The sequence below is a fragment of the Alligator sinensis genome, unplaced genomic scaffold (genome assembly GCF_000455745.1).
Source record: "Alligator sinensis unplaced genomic scaffold, ASM45574v1 scaffold311_1, whole genome shotgun sequence".
In the NCBI taxonomy this organism is placed as follows: Eukaryota; Metazoa; Chordata; order Crocodylia; family Alligatoridae; genus Alligator; species Alligator sinensis.
The window spans coordinates 983,892-1,003,560 of record NW_005842355.1 but is presented as its reverse complement, the minus strand read 5'-3'; the positions used below and the strand labels follow the sequence as shown (position 1 = coordinate 1,003,560).

The following is a 19,669-nucleotide window of genomic DNA, read 5'->3' as shown; positions in this document are numbered from 1 at the left end:
CCAGACAGGAAGGCCAACTGCCTGGATGATGTAGATTGCTATTTGGCAGAAAAAGATGAAGAAGAACACAAAGAAGCTGAAAGAGCTGTCAGACCTGCAGAAGAAAGAACACTGAGTGAAATTCAGGGACCACTGAGACAAATGCACCACATAAGTTACAAAAGCACTGTATGTAATCAGAGATTTACACTGAACCATCCTTCCAGCTGAAGGCTGCTCAAGGGGTAGGGATTACCACGTCAGCAAGAGGATTTACAACACAAGAGCTGTAGTATGCACATGGTATCACTCTGAATGTGGGACTGTACTTCTTTAACACTTGTAAACATAATCTGTAGGCTTTGTAAGATATTGCTTGCAAATGTTCTCTTAAAATATAGTAAGCAGGACCATCTGAATGACTAGTATTGGATAGCAGCTGTAAATTTATTTCTCCCCGACATGCAGAACATGGAAACTTCATAACCGCTGGAAAACATATTTGGGAGATAAATTTGTGGGTGGGTCTTTTAAGTTTTTCATTACCCATTACAGAGTACCTTTCAGCTATCTCAATGTCTGTTTTGACAGGCTCATAGATTTTAAGGCCAGAGGGAATCATTTCTACCACCTAGTTTGAGCTCCTCACTATGAACACAAGACATCACTCTCTCCCAACCTCCACCACATACTCCGAACAGCCTTTTTGGAGGAAACATACTGGTCTAAACACAGGGGCGGGCAAAATATGGCCCACCACCCAATTTTATTCAGCCCACAGGTAGGTGGCACAGGTGATAGCATCATGCAGCAGGCCCTGGGCAAGCTGCACTCAGGTCCCCAACTCTGCTGGCAGGTGATATGGGTGGCAGCTCTGGCTCCAGCCTCTGCTGATGCTGTGGGGGGCGGTGGGCAGAAGTAATCCTGCCCGCCCACCCAACACTAGACACAGTGTCAGCAGAGGCAGGAGCCGGACCTGCCACCTGCACCAGCCACCAGCTTGGGTGGGGGCCTGAGCACAGCTTGCCCAGGGTCTGCCACACAAGTGGGCAGAACTGCTTCTGCCCAGTGTCTCCCCACAACATTTGGGAGATGAAGTCCAGCCCCACAGGCCCTGGGCACTACCCACCAGCAGAGGCCAGGGACGGAGCATGGCTCACCCAGGGCCTGTGGGGCTGGACTGAATTTCCCCAGGCGCCAAGGAGGATTCTGGGTAGAAGTAGCCCTGCCCACTTGGCAGGCCCTGGGCAAGCTACGCTTAGGCCTTGCGGCTTCAGCTGCCATGCAGTGCTACACGGGCAGGACTGCCTCCACCCAGCAGCCACCAGGGCCAGAGTGCAGCTCGGCCAGCCCCTGCCTGTCGTGGATGGAGCCTGGCCACGGGCCTCTGCATTGTCCTTCCCTGCCCTGCCATCAGGGCTCCTGGGAGCCTCAGGGTGAGGGTGGATGTGCGCACTGATGGTGGGGCAGTGCAGAGGCCTGTGGCCAGGCTCCTTCCCCCGCCCCTCTAGCTGCAGATGTAGCTGGCAGGTGCTGACTTTGGATGGGAGGGGTAGCCTGGGGAGCATGCGTGCATGTGCAGCTGGCAACAGCTCACCAAAGCTTGTTAAATGGCCCTCCAGCCCAAATAACTGCCCATGCCTGGTCTAACGTAAGGCAAAGGCAAAGATATTATGAACAGATAAAATGCAATTCTTCCCAGTATAGGATGTAATCCCCCAGTAAACTGGAAAATGGTACTTGCCTGAAAGCCTTGTAGATTGGCCGATACCAACAAAGAAAGGCACAGGGGGTGAACAAAATAAACCACAAGATCGAGAGACCGAAGTCTACTCCTCTAGAGTCTACCTCGACTGTGAACCATGCCAGGCAAGCGAGCAGGTTTAGAAGCAGAGTAACTGAGTGAACTGTTTAGGATGGGAGAAAGAGAAGAAATGAGATTAGCAAGTTCTTGGAAAACTCACAAAGGCATCACAAACAAAACACCACCCCCTCCTCAAGGAACAACACAAATAATATGCTTGGTAGCAAGTGGGAAGCACCTAAGTCACAATTTCTGAATTTCCCTTCCCTATCAAGAACCATTTGCAGGAAGATGAGTCTTGGTTGAAGAGCTGCATGTGATCCTGCTGCTTAATGCTTTCATTTCAAATCTTCACCTTTTTTTTTGCACTACGTAATTGGTTCTGGAAGGCCCCATCCCCACCTCTCCTTTAGTTTAATGAAGTTTCCACTTCTAACCACATTTCCTCTATTCCTGAAAGATGATAAACACGACAATAAGATAGTAATAGGCTCAGGTGGGCTGCCAAAAATATAACAAGCAGGAAGTTTCAATGCCCTGGCAAATCACACTTGGAAGATGATGAGATTTGAAGGGAGGTTTACAATCAAAGAATAACTGATAAATAGATAAGCAAAAGGGGTAAAAAGGGATACACCTGCATTATCATCTGTGTAAGAACTAAAAATTGGTTTTCTTACATAATCATTAAAACATGATTGGTATCGAGAATTATTCAACATGTAACAAAGGTGTAAAAACATAACTATTCTACCACACTTTGGACATACAAACCTTTGTGCACTTCCCCTCTGCAAGCCAGTCTAATCTGCTGGCTGACAATAATTAAAGACTCTCTAGTTCTGCTAACTGTTGTTTCTTTAAGTTTAATAAGTACTACATGCAGCAAACCAAGAACAAAGCCAAACTATGACAGGCTGAAGCCCAGCCAACTCAGCCACTTACAACAATAAATACTACTAGAGAAGTATTGCTTGAATTATATTAAGTGTTAAATATTTACCACTTCTTCAGATTCTCAAGTTTTATATTGAAGATGGGCTATTTATAGTTATCTAATCTAATCTTCTGCATAATGCATGCTACAGAATTTCACCTAGCATTTCCTCCAGCACACTTAGGATCTTCCATTGGACAGTCTTTTAAATGGGACTTTAAAAGACAGAGAAGCATAGCTAGACATGGCATCTACATCAGAGATCAGTCTAGGGAGCTACTATAGAAAAGTCAGCATTTGATTAAGTAACTTCTTAGAAGCCTCAACAATTTCTCCCTCTAGCTCAACATCATTTCCCCCAACTCTCCCAGTCATAGACTGCTACTTACGCATCCACAAGTAATATAGCATCTTGCATGTTCGCTGGTAATCTGCTGGGATGTCTACAGGGAAATCCTGATAGAAACATGGCTTGATTGGACACCTCCTGGGTAAAGGTGGCCAATTGTTTTGTCTTGCTGTGAAAAATGGACAAGGAGAGATTCCTTTAAGAAGGTGCCTATTGTTGAGAGACTCACTAAAAGTATCATCACTTGTAAACAGGCAGATTAATAATCAATACAGACTGGGATGGAAACTGCAGGATACTGTAGAATCCAGACTCTGGCAAGTAACTAAGTTTGAACAGTCTCTACCTTAAAGGGACCCTGGACAGACTGACACTACTAGGAACAGGTTATTTTAGACGCTGCAGATTGGAGAGCTAAAATGTATCAGAAACAGCTTCCTGGGGCCTGTCTGAGTCCGGGAACTGCTTCAGTGGGGATTAAGGTCCACCACAAATCTCACCCACCTTCCACTCAAGATGGAGTACACACTTCTTTGATCTGCCTTCTTTAAGTCACAGCAGCAAGCATAGAGAAAAACCCAATCAAAAACCTACTCTACTGCATGCATGCTTCTCATTCTGGGAAGGGTCATGATAAGAAAAATCATGAGGCACATGTGACAGACATGAGTCATGCTGCTTATTTAATGTTGCAAGTTAAGAAATCAAGTTAGGAAATGCCAGAATCAAGGGTGCCTGGTGCCTATACATAACACCAGTCCTCAACATCACCACATACGATTTTTCTATGGGATGACTGTTCCTTTTAGAGCATGGGATGGACAGTACCCTGCAAATATAAATGTTAAGAATGGAACTGGACTGCTGCTTGGAGCAGCTGTGTCTCACTGGTGAAAGACTGGTATACAATTAAAGAGGTAGGAGTGCACAGAAAAAGAAAGCGTGGTCCCAGGGATAAAGCAGCTGAATGTCATGCTGGAAAAATAAATTTTATTCCAGCATCTGCCATGGAGTTTCTAGATCAGGAGCAGCCAGTGTGCTACAAGTGGCATGGACAGCCTCTGTGTGTGAGTGAGAGTGAGAGTTATGCAGGAGACAGAGGAGGGGCAAGGCAGCAGAGCAGCAGATAAGGCAAGAAGCAGACAGCAGAGCAGGCAGTGGAAAGGGATTGGAGCAGCACTCGGGGAGAGTGTAGGGCTAATTTGTGACACGCCTGCCAAAAAGGTTGGTCCCCTCTGGTCTAGATAATGCTAGTCTAGTCTCAAACTTCTCACAGTTGGCAGTTAATTGCGGGTTTCTCATTGTCAGGCTGTATAACCTGAGGCAACTAGAGCCAGATTTGGAGAAGTGCTGTTTGCTCCCACCTAGATATGAAGCCACCTGGAGACATGTTTTGAATGTACCATATTGTCTCGTATACCATACACCCCCAAATAAGGCATGCACCTTGTTTTTGGAAGGAAGAAGGTAGACAAAAAGATTTTTCTAGACTCGTGGCCAAGAGATGACTGGAGCAGTAGTTCACTTGCATGCAGCCAGCTCAACAACATTTCAGAAAGCTACAGCATTAATCCTTCCTCAGCCGCTGCCAAATTGGCAACAGCTTTTGACTGCTAGCCAAATACTACGGTCAACTCAGTAGCAGCTGTGAGAGGGTTATCACTGGACTCTGCCCCTACTGTTTCCTAGCCCAGAGAGAAACAGCAGTCATTTTGGCGGCCATTACATCACAGCCTCTCCATGCTTCTATTCCAGAGAAGAAAATCAGCTTTCCTTCTTACGATACACGCTCTGATTTTGGAGGGCTGATTTCTGGAGAAAAGGTGGGTATGGTATGTAAATATATGCAGTAAACGTGTGCTATAATGTTACATTCTCCAGAAAGCAGGTGCTGTAGATCAGGAAGGGCACCCAAAATTGGACAAAGTTTCTTAACTGTAAGATGAGGAGACCATCACCTCATCCTTGTCCCCTCCCAAGGGGATGTGTGAAAAAAAATTAATGTTTGTGAAGCACTTGGATACTAAACCAAGGACACTGCAGAGACTCCCAAAAAGAAATAATTCTACATTTAATTCAGGACTTGGATGCCATGCATTGAATAAAGGCAATAAATGAGAACAGTTATGCACTAAATGAGGCAGATGTAATGCTGAAAGAGTAGTATGTGATTGGATAATTAAAGATCATCATAATGCATACATGAAGACAGCTGACGTGGCATAGAAGCCTTCTGCCTTTTCATGGCTTCATTTGAGTGTTTGACTTTGCAACCTTAGACCTCCAAGGTAAGTCGCCATCAATGTTCAGATCTGCAGGGTACATCTCTAACATTTGAGCTAACAAAGTAACAGCAGTAGACTCAGACTTCCTATATCAGGATTCAGCACCCTTTTGCCAACACAGACCCTAGCTTGCAACCTAGCAGCTACCATGGGTGCCACCATTCCCCTCCAGCTGCTCCAGTGATAGTGAGCAAAGGCAGCAGCAGAGAAGAGCACCCCTCCATGTGGCCTGCAGAAGCTGGCTGTAGTAGCTGCAAACCACATCAAATGGTTGGGGAAATCAGCATGCCCTTAGTAAAATGTGGACCAGATCAGACCCTTGCAGGCCAGATCCAATCCATGTTCAGGCCAGATCTGGCCTGTGGGCCACATGTTGCTGACTCCTGCTCTGTATGAAATAGTCACTAGATGGTGGCAAGGTATGCTCAGCCAACAGGTTTCACAATTATATGCCGGCAGCAGAAGTGCCAACTTGGGACTCCAGGGCTCAATTCTAGGTTCTGGAGGAGTTGTCTCCAACCCCATTTGCCCCTCTGTTCTCAGCCTGCCATCCTCTATCTGCCCTTCACTGTCTACTGGGTTCCTCCTCTGGGTGCCTCATGCTTGATACAGATGAAATCTTCAGAGAATTTAGCTGCCCAGCTAACAAGTCTTAGTATGTGCTGACATTTTTCAGGGGCTCATGAATCAGCCACATTTTAACAAGTTTCTGTATGGGGAAGGCAAAAAGTAACCTGCTGACACCAGTGAGAATCTTTCATATGAAATTTCAAGTTGCTGCCCCAAATCACGAAGCCAAGACAGTTGAACAGGACAGCTATACAAATTCCATTGTACTTGGGCAAAACAACGCATTTTCCCCCACTCTTCTCCATTTCAGTTGAAATAAGTCAGCTGGTTCTGACTTCCTAAAAGACTCAGCCTGAGGCACACCATCAGGATGGAAAATGTCAGGCCCAACAGTTCATTTGGCAAACATCTAAGAAACTGAACAGAGGGTCTTGTGATGGAAAGCGTCAGGCATTAGATGAAATTGCCAAGCCTATTTCAAATAGCTTCATCCAGGCAAGTGCATAAAGAAGTCAGTACATGTAGGACAAAAACAGGGGAGAGGGTCAACATGGTCTAGTGGTAGGACTGAAATGGTGTCATTACTCCATTAAACAAGTTGGCATAATGAAAGATGCCGATTTAACAAGGGCCGTAACAGATCCATGGCAGGTACTTTCATTGTCCTCTCCTCACAGGACAGAAATCAACTAAAATTGTAGAATATGCCCCCCCATCAGCTGTGACAGAAGTTTCTCCAACAGACTCAAAACAAACACAATATAACTCATGTCTAATGCTGTACAGAATGTCAACAATGGAGATGCTCCAGCAAAGCCATGTTAAAAAAAAAAAAAAAAAAAAAAAAAAAAAAAAAAAAAAAAAAAAAAAAAAAAAAAAAAAAAAAAAAAAAAAAAAAAAAAAAAAAAAAAAAAAAAAAAAAAAAAAAAAAAAAAAAAAAAAAAAAAAAAAAAAAAAAAAAAAAAAAAAAAAAAAAAAAAAAAAAAAAAAAAAAAAAAAAAAAAAAAAAAAAAAAAAAAAAAAAAAAAAAAAAAAAAAAAAAAAAAAAAATGGAGCATAAAAATGGATACTTCAAAATTGGATGAAACACCACTCACGGTTAAAAGCTGCTGTATTACTCTGCAACTCCCGCTCCTTCCTGTCCAGCTCTGCTGCTTTCCTCTCCAGCTCAGCCTGCTGCTGGAGGAGTTCAGCTTGTGCTGCTGAGGCAACGGCCTACATGGAGAGTGAATCAATCAATCACGAAAATCAAATCAGCACACATTTGGTGGCGGAGACAGGATTCCTTCCAAGTGGAAGTGAAGACTAGGTACTCAAAAACACTAATCAGTATTTCAACAAAGGCAGAGGACACTAGAAGCAAAGCATTCATGGGTACCTGAGATACCCTACAGGTCCCCACCTCCACCACTGGGATGATAGCAAAAGCTTTCAGTAAAACTCCCAGCAGCTACCTGTTCATCCCCAAGCCCTTCCCCTCCAGGGTGACGTCACATCCTACCTGGCAGGTTGTTCTACTTTCTCGTTAGACTTATTACTTAAGTGTTTTGAACTAGTTCACCCACCTTTTCCTTTTTGTTGCCCTCAAATTAACTAGGGAGAGACACTGCCACAGCCCATGGCTTGCATGTCAGTGCCTTGCAGGCTCTTCTAGACTAATACTCTCTTCCCTGCATCACTATCTCCTTCAACTAGATTAAATTTACTTACTCTGTTTTCTTCAACCGTCTCTGGATGCATCTACACAAGACACTAAAAGTGCAGTAGACCAATTCTATCGCACATTAGCAAAAACTGTGCTAATGCACAAAAGAATTAGTCTACTGTGCATTAGCATCATTTAAAAGATGTGCACCAGCACTACTGCACAGTAGTGCCAATTACCACACATTTAGTACCTGTTATTACAGGTACTAAACTTAATGTGCTGTAGTTACGGCACATTAAATGTACGTGTAGACAGGCCCTCTATAAGCCTATTGGCTTTGGGTTTAACAGAGCAGAATAGGGATACTCAAATCTTTTTCAGCTGACACGTATGCGGTGCCTTTAGAAATGTGTTGCTAGTCTCCATTCAGTCCCTGGTTGACAAGTGTGCCTACTACAACCCTCCTTCCCCAGTTGGGCACATTCTGAGAGGCCAAGGGCTGAATGAGCTGTGTAGATGGTCTTACTCCCAGAAAGCTGGGGAATGCTTGCCCTTCTGGTATTCATGCCATGGTTAGAGCACTATAGAGCTGCTGGAAATTTTCATCAGCATCAAGATTACATAAAAGAAAAGCCAAGACGAGATCCCTTTCCCATCCTCAAAATCGTTCCTTTAAGAGCCTCCCTTACCCACTTTAGATCCTTCCCAATTCAGCAATAATTTAGTTTAGTGATCAGGAGCCCCAGACTGCATGGCATGTAAGTGAACTAGTAGCTAAGAGGGAAGGGGTTAAGTGTAATGAAGAGGCCCTTACAACAAAAGGTAATCAAGAATGGGGCTCTGGAGTTTAAACCTCTCTTTTCTGTACCTCCCTACCTTGCTGCAGATCTCTTTTACCTGGTGGCTATTCTGAGAACTGAAGCCTTCTCCTAGCAGTCTCTGTCTCTCTGAATGCTCATTTGCTGACGTGAACTTGGGAGTCAGGTACTTGCTGGCCTGTCTAAGCAGCAGCTGCAACATATAACTACATTGTGTTTACACCCACCAAACCTAGCACACGCGTTCCATTGCAGAAACTAAGTTACCCACATCAATGGGATAAGCTGTGGGCAGCATTGTGCAAGAGAGCCAGTCAGGATGGGATAGAGCATAGTTGTGATAGCAGAGGTTTCTACATTTCCCCCTTCTCTAAATTAATGTTCTTAAGTAGCAATCCCACGGGCAATCCAATAAATACAGATGAGAGCAAAACTCATCAGCTGCAGGCTCCCGCACCCCGCCCAAATAAATCCTGCCCCAACTTCCGATCCTTAGAGATCTAAATTTTGCCAATGTCTTGTACGATATGCTAAGATTCATTTGTTTTCCTGAAAGGCTCTGCTATGAAAAGGTCAGGGTCCAAGCTCACTACACACTCAATCATGTGGTGGTGGTTGGGGTACAGTACCTGTGGAGTGGGTTCTACAGATGGCTGCAGGACAGCGGGCTGCGAAGTGCTGGAGGGCTGTGTGGCTGGAACTGTCTGGGCTGTACTTGTCTAGATGAAAGAACAGAAGAGCATTACATGCACTGCTTCAACCAACCTAGGGCACTACCGGTTTTTGCAATGACCAGACACCAAAAATGCCTCCAGTGAGGACTGTTCCCATTGCAGGCTAGGCCTGCACTTTCAGGAACATGAGAAACCATCTTGCCTTTAAGTATCTGTGTGTTTTTGAAATCTTTCAGTTTCTCACCACCATGGACCTATGTATGGAAATACAGAGAACAACATTTTTTAAGCATTAAGCACCGTCATAGGACAGATAAGCTTGGGCTCCGGTCACTTGTTTAAACCGTGACTTTTTTCTTTTTTGTTCCCCTCATCCCACAATGTCTATCACAACAGCTAGGAATGCAAGACGGAGGTCATACTGGAGCTGGTCAGTAGTCCTAACTACCCAGCAAGTACTGATCTCTCAGCAGCATTCCTACTCCCAAAATAGAAGCTGACCAGACACATGTGTCTTGGCATCAAGTCTCTTATACTTCACACTTCGGGATTCCTGTGCTTTGGCTGCAAGCTCCTGCTGAGGCTGGCAGCAACTTCTCATGAGAAGCTGTTTATTCTGAGTGCAGAACTCCTACAGTGAGATCACTACTCAAGGAGATCCAGTCTCAGAGTCTCTTGTGAAAAGCCTATTGCAGGTGTGATAGGCCACTGTCCATTGGGGACAGATCTGTGAACGTATCATTAATTTTTTAGCTCCATCTATCAAGAGACACAATTGTGGTATATAACTATTTAGCATGACTGCTTGACACACATACCAGCCGGGAGTTCTCAGAGAAGGGATTGAATTCATCCAGGCCACCTTGGTTGGCATTTGTCAGCTGTGTCACTGAGGGATCCTGAAAGAGGAAATGGAAGAAGGGTTCGGGTTCAAGACAAATTCTTAGAGAATATTTTTTCTGTATGATCTCAGCACACAGATCAGTAAATGTGTGCGCCTTACCACAGTCTACACTGCCTTGAATAATTTCTTCCTCAGCCCAAAGTCTTTGTCTGCCCCATATGCAAACTGCAGTAACTAGTACTTATTATGAACCAACAATGTCCTAGGGCAGCAGTTCCCAACCTTTTTGTACAAGTGATCTCAAGTGCCAGAATCACACTTTTGTAGGGCTTGCAGTTGCAACTCCACTTATAAGTGCTGCAACCCCTTGCTTGATGAACAATTGTCCTTAAGACTGGATTTCATCTGCTCTGAAGTCTGAAGAGTCAAGAATCAGGCCCACATGCACTCACACGAATCTCAAGAATTAGCATCCCTGATGGTGGAGCAGTGTTTATTTAATTCAGTGCAGGGCCTTGTCAAAAATACCTCAGTGCCCAGCCATCCTTGGTCTTGCAGCCATTGGGACAGGGAAAAAAGCTGAAGTATTTTTCTCTGTACACAAAAACTCCAATCAGCTATGTAGCTACCTGTCTGATTTTCTTTCCAGCAGGCATTCCAGATCCTTGCCTGTGAGTATCCCACTTTTTCAGGAATTGAGTCATCTAGATTAGGCAGTGCAAAAACTCTGCAGAGAGATCTTTTCATTGACATGATCATTGGGAGGATTTTTTGTCTTTTATTTGCTAAGCTTAACACAACCAATGACTGCTTAGCATTCCCTGTAATACCACTGAATGCATACCCGGTTTTTTTCATCTAGAACACATTTTCCCCAGTTTACAGAGAATGAAACTAGCACATGGAGGGATTAATTCATCTAAAACCACAAGGGAACAGAACCCAAGTTCCTTCTCAACTCTGAATTTCACCAACTAGACAACAGCTATGACTGAGCCTTGATTGAGTGCTGCAGAGTGGCTGAAAAGATTTTCAGGCAAAACATCACACTAGCTGAGAGATGCAAGCTGGCATAACTTGCTTTCAGTTGGCCCTCCACATGGCCAGACTAGAACCACAGCCAACCAGGCTTATATGAGGTATAAAACAAAAGACTAAGAAGGCGAGGCTGAGTTTTCAAGTTAACTGCTCACTCTATTGTGCTTGCAGGTTTAAAAACCCTGGTTTCTGCTGGAATGTCAGTTTCTTTATTCATCAAAATGGCTGTTCCTCCACATAACCTTAATAACACACGAGGGAGAAAGAAAGATGTTAATTTTACTGGTTATGTTACGCCATTTGTCTGAATGTTATACAATGTAGAGCTGTATTTTGTTAACAGCTCTCCCTCTGATAGCCTCAAATTAGAATCATAGGAATGGAAGGGGTCTCAAAGAACATGTAAGCCCAGTTGGTGCCTGGTGTCTATCTTTTCTCAGTCACTGGTAGGATGATGTGCTTTATGTCCAGGCCTGAATTTCCATGTGATTTTACTTCTGAAGCTCTCCTGAAAGAAGGTGCTTTCTCATTTCCAACAACAACAAAAAAATGCCTCTGCTCATCCATTATTTTTTTGAGATTAATGGGTCAAAAAGTAATTGCCAAGGCTAGGCCAGGGAGGAGATGGTGAGGAATTTAGGTGTGTGAAGGCTGCTCAAGTTTCTAGTTTGCCAAACATCGTAATAGCAGGATTATAAAGCCCAGAAAAGTCAACTGGTTTGTCTCAGACATACTACAGCTCTATCCCTGATTTATGATTACAGCTTTCTGATCACCTACATATAAAACTGTTTAATGAATAACTTCAGATATCCCCCGGAGATCAGACACACCCTGCCTAACACGTTGCACAAGCTTATGAATCACTCCAGGATGAAGAATTTCAAAAAGGTACAGGTTCCTAGATGCTAGATATGAGAAGTGCATTTACTAGGCACAAAAGAAAGAGGACCCTGCGCCAACTTGTGCACTTCCAGTTTGCACTGGGAATCCTTTACCACCAAAGAAGTCCAGGTTCTTCATCAACGATGTCATCCAAAGGCTGAATCAGGCATATGCTATAGCAGTACAAACAACAGCTTATTCTGGCAAGCTGGATGCCATGCCATCTTCAGGGGATATGACTATGAAATCCTAGAGCATTAAAGAGGGTGGAGAAGGAGCCTAACGCATTAAAAGGGAAAAGACTGCAAAAAACAAAACAAAACAAAAACATCCCCCAGCATTAACCCCTGAAGCACCATCTCACCAAATATGTGGGCAATCAGTTCTACCCCCTTTTGTGGATTATCCCGGTAATGAACTAAAACTAACAACATTCTGGACAATTTTCATATGCAGAAAGAAAGAAATTTTGCAGCGTTTTTTCCTTCCTACAGCCTTCCTCTCTCACCTCTGCAAGAAACAGCAACAGGTTAGTTTTTCCTGCCCCTTCAATGTGAAAAGGGACACAGAGTGTTAACATCAGCTGCAACAGCACTAACCTGCCAGTCAGAAGGGAGGGTGGCTTTGAGATGACTGCTTTGTATCTGGGTATATTAGGAGCTGTGTAGCATTTAAGGGGAAGGATGACCTCTTTAATGTCATTCCACTGTTTTCCCCCCAAACTGCACCTTAACTGATGCTACTGGACCCAGGCAGCTTAATTTGCTACTAAACTTTGACTTGCATGCTATTTCAGAAACCTGTTTAGTAAGTATGGACATGAAGAGCTGGACAATTCAAAATTAATGGAAAAATGTCTGGGGGACAGGTTGCTGGTGACTGGAGGGAAGCTATTCCATAGGGACTCACAACACTGAAGACACAGGCTTGTAAAAGCCAAATCACCTGGCAGAAAAGAACGTCTACATTTCTCAAACTTGAATTTGCCAGAATTTTTGAAAAGCTACTCATAGGTTTTACATAAGATTTTTTCAATTGGCAAAAAACATAAGAGTTTGAATAGAGTTTCTCTTCTTGAAGTGCAAGAATGTGTCACTGTTAAAGCACAGTGTTAGCCGTGTTAGTATGGTCAGACAGAAGGCATGGTTGAAATCCACCAAATAAACTAACTGAAGTAAGAAAACCTAGCAGACTTGCATGGAAAAACATCATGAGGAGATCTGCACATCTATGGCTCTGATATGCCTCACTAAGCACAATTTTAGGTAATCAAACTTTGACTACTTTGCAGTCTGCAAGCCTAAAATGGACTTGCTCTTCAATCAAAAACATATTGACAGATTAAAAAAGATTTATATGCAGTGAAGAGAAATTAAAAGCCTCACTTGTGTTTGCTTTCAAAGGCAGCATATCTCACATGCAAACAGAAAGCTAAGTTTATTGGAGGGTTTGCGGCTAGAAATGTATCATAGTTTCATAGTTGATAGGGTCAGAAAAGACCCGAGCAGATCATCAAGTCCAATCCCCTGCCATGGGTAGGAAAGAATGCTGGGGTCAAATTACCCTGGCAAGGTGATTGTCTAGCCTCCTTTTGAAGACCCCCCAAGGTAGAAGCGAGCACTGGGTGTACCAGATTTGTGCAAAATGATCAACTTTTTTTCTGACATAATGGAGTTGGAAACTGCAACATGCAATAGTATTATGAAGGTAATACAATACATTAGGTTCTGAGACTAAGGCAGAAGAGCTCAAGTCAGAACTGTCTGGCAGTTAAACACACACAGAACAAATAGTGTGAAGGTCCAGTATAGACAAAACCCTGCTCGTGTTGATACTGTGCAATACAATGCACAAATATATGACCATACGCATACACTTTGGTTAGTCTATAGGTGCAAATCTTCTCTACCTTCCACTGCGCAATGAGGTCAGTCCCAATCTTTGGCTTGCTGTTCTGGATCTTAATTGATTTTGAAACCTAACTGAAATGTTCAAGTCTTACTGTTTGTGCCCCTAACAATGATATGGTCATGTTGGAATGATGCTGTACTAATGATGATCCAGGAAATATGAGGCGAGTATTTTTTTTTGGATGGTACTGTTCACTGGACCAGACCAGAAGAAGGATCCTTTGTGCCTGCAAGTTTGTCTAAAATCTCTCCCACCTATGCAGTTTCTCCAATAAAAGATATAAAAAAATCTTTACTTCCCTAACAATGATAGGAACTTCAAGCTTGAAATAAGATATTTTAGAAGCATCTGCCATGTATGCTAAATTGCTGGGGCACTGAAGGGAATTAGCAAAAACTGTCTGGCTGCCAACTATTTAGAATATACTGCAAAAAACAGAAACAGACGCATTTTTATGGAGATCAAAACAAGCACTTGTGTGTGGGCATTATGTGTTTCATGGTGAGCTTAATCAATACTGTGAATAAAATGTCTTTTCAAGGGCATCTCTAGCTGTTTCAGGATTTGTAAAAGCACAATGTTGGAACTCGCAGAGAAAACAAACAGCTCTGATCCTTGTGCCTAAAACTTACTTCTTTGGGATGACCAAAACAAAACAAAAAAAAGCATAATCCTGTCATAAACCAATGATTTTTAGTGCCTCGGCACATTGGAATTTTCCTGCCACAAGGAGCTTTCTTTGCATGGTGGATTTCTCAGCTGCAGAGAGAAAACCCCAGTGCAAAAGAGTTCCCACCACACGTATGCAAATTAGTGTCCCACTATTGGTCAATTCTAAATTATTCCTACGTGGCGGCTAGCAATTGGCTCGCTAGCCGTACAAAAGGTTAGAGCAGTTTCCGCCCAAGTTGGAGGACTCCACAACCATCTCCTGGGGAACTCTGAGCGCGCTGTGGAGCCTAGCAAACTCCGCGTGTGTCTTCGAGGAGGACAGAGGCCTGATCAACACTTAGCCACTCCCCGTCATAGTGGAAATTTGATATATCCCCCGTGTAAAGCGCTCGTGGAGTTGTACATTGACGACTCATATTGGTTCGGTGCGGTTCGGAAGAGATCTCACTTGTGTGTGTTTGTGTGCAACTGCAACTCAAGCAAGTTTCCTCCCTGCACTGTGACCATCAGCAGTGTAAGTAAAGCTTTCTTTGTAAAACCAATACGCTTCCGTGCCTAACTCTACTCCGTCGTGGAAAAACCCCACACGACGGTCCGGGCTACTGGCCATAGCCTTAGACTGACCCTCGGTCCCGACAATTCCTAGGTCTTCTGAAGCAAAACTTCACAAAACGTGGTACCAAATGTCTGAAGCTGCTACTAGGCAATGGCAGCAACCATATATCCGATTTAATTTTTTTTAATCGTTACGTCAGCTTGTGGATTCAGAGTGCTAAAAAACTGGGCTCATTACATCAGACTGCCAGACTAGATGGGTGCTGTTCTGCAGGACCAGACCTAGATTTCAGTTGCATGATGTCTACAGAGACCAAATATTAACTTTTTTCTTTTAATTCAAAGTTAATTATGTAGATCTTCTAACCATCTCAGACTGCAGGTGGCAACAGGATTTTTATTTAAATTAAAGCAAGGACAAAGCAAAAACATAAAACCAAGTGAAAGTTGCATGCTCAAGGAACAAGAAAGTCAAAGAAAACCCCCAAACAGAATGTCCGCAGAAATGTGAAGTATTAAGTGCAGAATGCAAAGAAATGATATTAGATAACCCTATCTGTGACTGTGAGGCTATTTATGCTGTTTCATCAGATCTGGAAAAAGAAGTTATGTTGATGAGAGCTGGGGAAGGCTGCAGGCAGAAAATTCAAACCAACACAAGTGCGAAACTATTTTCCTTAAGCCAGCAAAGCTTTTTGTCCAGCATTGGAAGCAAGTGACTTAATTCTTTGCTACTGTCACATGGCACGGACTTAAAATTAAGAAAAGCTCATTCTCTTATCAGACAACTCAATCTTAAGGCTTGGCTGCCAATGGACAAGCAAACAGGATCTCCAATGCCCTCTAGCCACACCCTGAGCCTATTGATTGGAGTACATATGGGCTTCAAATTACACTAATCAAGTAAAATAGTTACTCGTCCCACCCTCCCTGACAGGAGCCTTACAATGAATGAATAAAAATCCCATTGGAAAAACCAGACAAGTGAAGATATCTTTGTTGGCAGCGAGAGAAGGAATGTTAGAATTTATTCAGCATTTTTCTGTTCAGGACAAACATCCAACACACATGCACGCACCTTTCATTTCCTATTCTGACCTGTTTTTCAAGGATCATTTAAAAAAAGGGCCCACAGAAGATCATCATACTAGAGTTACTTGGTACTACATTACATTTAATCTTTTTGTCTGAACAATGAGTAACATGCAAGCGCAGCCCTGGTTGGCGAGATCCAGTGGCAGCATTAGTATGCACAAACTAACAGACTATTTGCATATTTAAGTCACAAATTACGAGAGATATTTGTAAACTACTAGGGCCCCTGGCAGATGTTATATTTATCACATGACTAACACATTAATCGTGCAATTAATTACAACATGACATATGTTCAAGCAATTTATCACCCAAGTAAAATGTCAAAAGAGCCTCAAAAATGGTGAATGAGCTCCAAAGATGTTACCTGTTAAATGTAGAACATCTTTAAAGTCTGATATGCATGAGCTATAATTCAAATGTGTGGCATGTTACAAATCAGGTAACAGTGCTTTCTTGGGTCTTCAGGCATCCCAGGGTACACTGCTCCCTCTCTTCACCCTCCAACCCGGCTGTCAAACACAGCTTGCAGCTGCCTGCAGGGAGAGGGTATACTCTCTACTTGCTCACCTGCTGGCCAATCAGGGCTGTGCTCGCAGCCCTAGCTACTGTCACTAGTCAGGGATCAGTGAGTCAAGATGACCCTGGTCTTGTGCAAGAGGAATGCCTCTAAGCCCTTGCAGAGAACCAGTGTGGAAGGAGGGCCTTTCCCCTGGACCTTGACCCCTCTCCCAGGGGCACTTCTGGGATCCCATGCTGCAGACAGGCTCCTTAAAGCTCCTGGAACCTATAGCCCAGGATCTGGGAGTGAGGGTCCAAGATCCAAGACTGCAGGCATGCTGGGAATGCTACAGAGCATGCAGCCAGGGATCCTGGAGCACGTGGCATTGGTGCTCAGAGATGTTGAGCTATAGGAGCACCAGGACCTTTAAGGAGCTCACCAGCAACCCAAGATCCCAGAATACCAGACTGCAGTCTTCCAAGAGCCTAAGCTGCAGGCAGCGCTAGACCTTTAAAGGGCTCACAAGCCTTTACATGAACTTTTAGGGTGACTCCCTTGGGTGCAGAGAGCTATGGAGCATCATCTCTCTATCGCCTTCTGTCTGGATAGCATGCCTTCTGTCACACTCCAGCCAGGGAATGTGTGACAGTGTGGCTCCCCATAGCTCTTTTTATTTATTTATTTTTTTGTCATGCAACCAACTTTATAGCTTGACAAAAATTATGTCTGCACAGGGACCTAGAGGTGCCAAAGAAAGGTGACAAAAATCTAAACTAATGAGCTTTTAGTTCTCAAACATCCCAGGCAGCATTTCTGTTTTGCATTTCAGGCACTTCACTTGATACTCAAGTGATATTTTTCTTATCAATGTTTTATAACGAGGATCACAATGTGTTGATATTAAGATTGGAATGATTGCTACCTTAACAGACTGCAATATCATAAAAAAATCACCACAAGGTAAGACGATACACACCAAGCAGCAGTTTCCAACACCAATGTGTTTCTGAAATGTGAAGTATTAAGTGCTGATCTTCCCACCTACAGACAGCTTATTCAAGCTTAAAGGGCTATTCCAGGAATAACCTACCAACACCCTAGATCAGTAAATGCATTTTAAGGCAGCAGACATGGATAGGAGTTCAGAAGAGAAGGAATCCAGGGAGTGCAAGTAGATTCCTGTTTACTTTAGAAAGAAACCCCCTCCTTTGAGCTACCGGAAAACAAATTTCTGCTAGGCTCACCATTTAATTCCGTAGGCTGAGCTCCCCTACAGCATTTAGCACTGCACACACAAACACAGACTGAGAAGCAAACCAGTAGTCTCTGCATTCCTCTGTACCTAGGGCCTGGTCTAAATCAATTTTGCATTTTTCATGAAAATCATTAAATTAAATGATTTTTTATGAAAAATGTGATTTGGGTGTGCTTGGAGCAGTGGGGAGGAGAGAAGCTGGTGCCCCACAGCAGGCTGAGGAGAGATCTGCCCTTGAGCAGTGCCCTGGGTGCAGAGGCCCTGGCTAGGTTGCAGCTGCAGCACACCATGGAAGGAGTGGAGCAGCTAGGGGCTGTGGCATCACAGCTCCTGCATTGTAGAGGGGCATTGGGCAGGCATTCATCTGCAGGGCCGCTCTCTCAGGCATGGCTGAAACCACCTCTCCATGTGCCCGCAGTGGGGGCTCCTCATTCCACAGTGGGAATCATAACCCAGTGCCTTCTGCAACTGCTTCCCCCCAAGCAGGCTGAAGTTCCCAACAAGGCTTCGCCACTTCCTCCCACGCTCCTCCCCTACCCACGCTGTGCTGGAACCAAAGGGAGGGGCTTCACATTTGACCCCTGTGCTTAAAAGCTCGTGTTGCAGTCCCGTGGGGCTCTGGCTTCTTGGGTTTCTGCAGAGCACCTCCCTCCCCTTGCACCGCAAGCATCACAAAAATGGCAGCACCCAATTAGCGAGCTGGGCCCATGACTCAAACCAGGTCCTATCTATATCGTATCTATATCATAGTATGGGAGCGCCACTGACCCTTCCTATAGCCTCCTGTATGCTTTGTTGCAGTAAATGACCCAGGTCATTAATACCAGACATTCCCACTCACTTGTCACTGTGAGATACGCAGACAGAAACATACTATTAGAACTGGCAGCATGGTATGCACATTTACTATGCCCGTCACAGGACACTATTTATGGTGACCACATCAAACAGATAGCTGGGATTATGCTTGCTTTAGTTTTACACCCTTGACCCTGTTACAAGATGCACTGCACCATTCTCTCTCCAACGCCTATTCACTTACAAGCTCACTAGGGGCCCAATTCTCCACACACTTTGCACTGGTGCATGTACTGCAGGCTAGAAATGGTAAAAGTGAGGGGAGAATAACTTGCATGGTGCCCACACTGGGACTTAAGCAGTCACAAACCATATTTCCATGTGATGGCAGGTGACTGTAAGCAGGAGTACCTGACCGGTCACAGGCACCATGTGGCACAGCCAACTCATCAACCTAGAGATAAAAATAGCTACTCAAAAGATTTGGACCCTTGCCACATGAGTGACCACGATCATCCCTGAAGGACAGCAAGGCCACGAGAAGATAAAAGAGGAAGGAAGATCTTGCAGTTCACACCCTGGACTCCAGCTCAGCTTCCAGTGCGATCGTGGGCAAGTTTCACCAGCTCTTCCCTAGGCTGGCTCTGCTCAGGACTGATGCTGTGTGGCGGGAAGGCATCTCTTGCTGGCATATTGCTGCTGTGTGGCGCGGGGGTTCCCCTTACACGGCTTTACTCAGGCTCATGGGGGGGCTCCCAAACCGCTCGCACCCAAAGGAGAGAAGCCCGACGGAAGTCACACAGCATAGGAGAGCCGGGCGGCTCCTCAGCGCATCCCCCAGCACCGGCTCCGGGCCCAGGCTAGAGGCTCCCGCAGCCAGGCAGAGTCCGCGCTCTCCGCGGGGCGGCGGGGCCGCAGCAGCGCCCCCGCCCCCCGCAAACAGGATCGGGGCGCTCCGACTGCCCCTCCGTCCCGCCTCCCTCGCCCCTGATTGGACAGGCCGGGCCGGAGCGGCGCCGCCCTTGGCCGGCGGGCCCCCCCCCCGAAGCC

General features: G+C 44.6%; 1 protein-coding gene across 1 annotated transcript in view; it reads right to left on the bottom strand.

Annotated features, from left to right (window-relative positions):
* The window catches only part of SCAMP2 (secretory carrier membrane protein 2), a 25,960-nt gene extending 6,520 nt beyond the window's left edge, over nucleotides 1-19,440 (bottom strand). Inside the window, exons 1-7 of the mRNA XM_025210535.1 lie at nucleotides 19,390-19,440; nucleotides 9,883-9,963; nucleotides 9,020-9,109; nucleotides 7,022-7,139; nucleotides 3,110-3,238; nucleotides 1,724-1,886; nucleotides 1-94 (exon numbers count right to left, since the gene is read on the bottom strand). The exon at nucleotides 1-94 is cut by the window's left edge and continues 4 nt beyond it. Of these exons, the coding sequence (XP_025066320.1) occupies nucleotides 1-94; nucleotides 1,724-1,886; nucleotides 3,110-3,238; nucleotides 7,022-7,139; nucleotides 9,020-9,109; nucleotides 9,883-9,963; nucleotides 19,390-19,425 (711 nt within the window). The 5' untranslated portion in view covers nucleotides 19,426-19,440. The remainder of the gene's footprint in view (nucleotides 95-1,723; nucleotides 1,887-3,109; nucleotides 3,239-7,021; nucleotides 7,140-9,019; nucleotides 9,110-9,882; nucleotides 9,964-19,389) is intronic.
* Nucleotides 19,441-19,669: the final 229 nt, after the last annotated feature.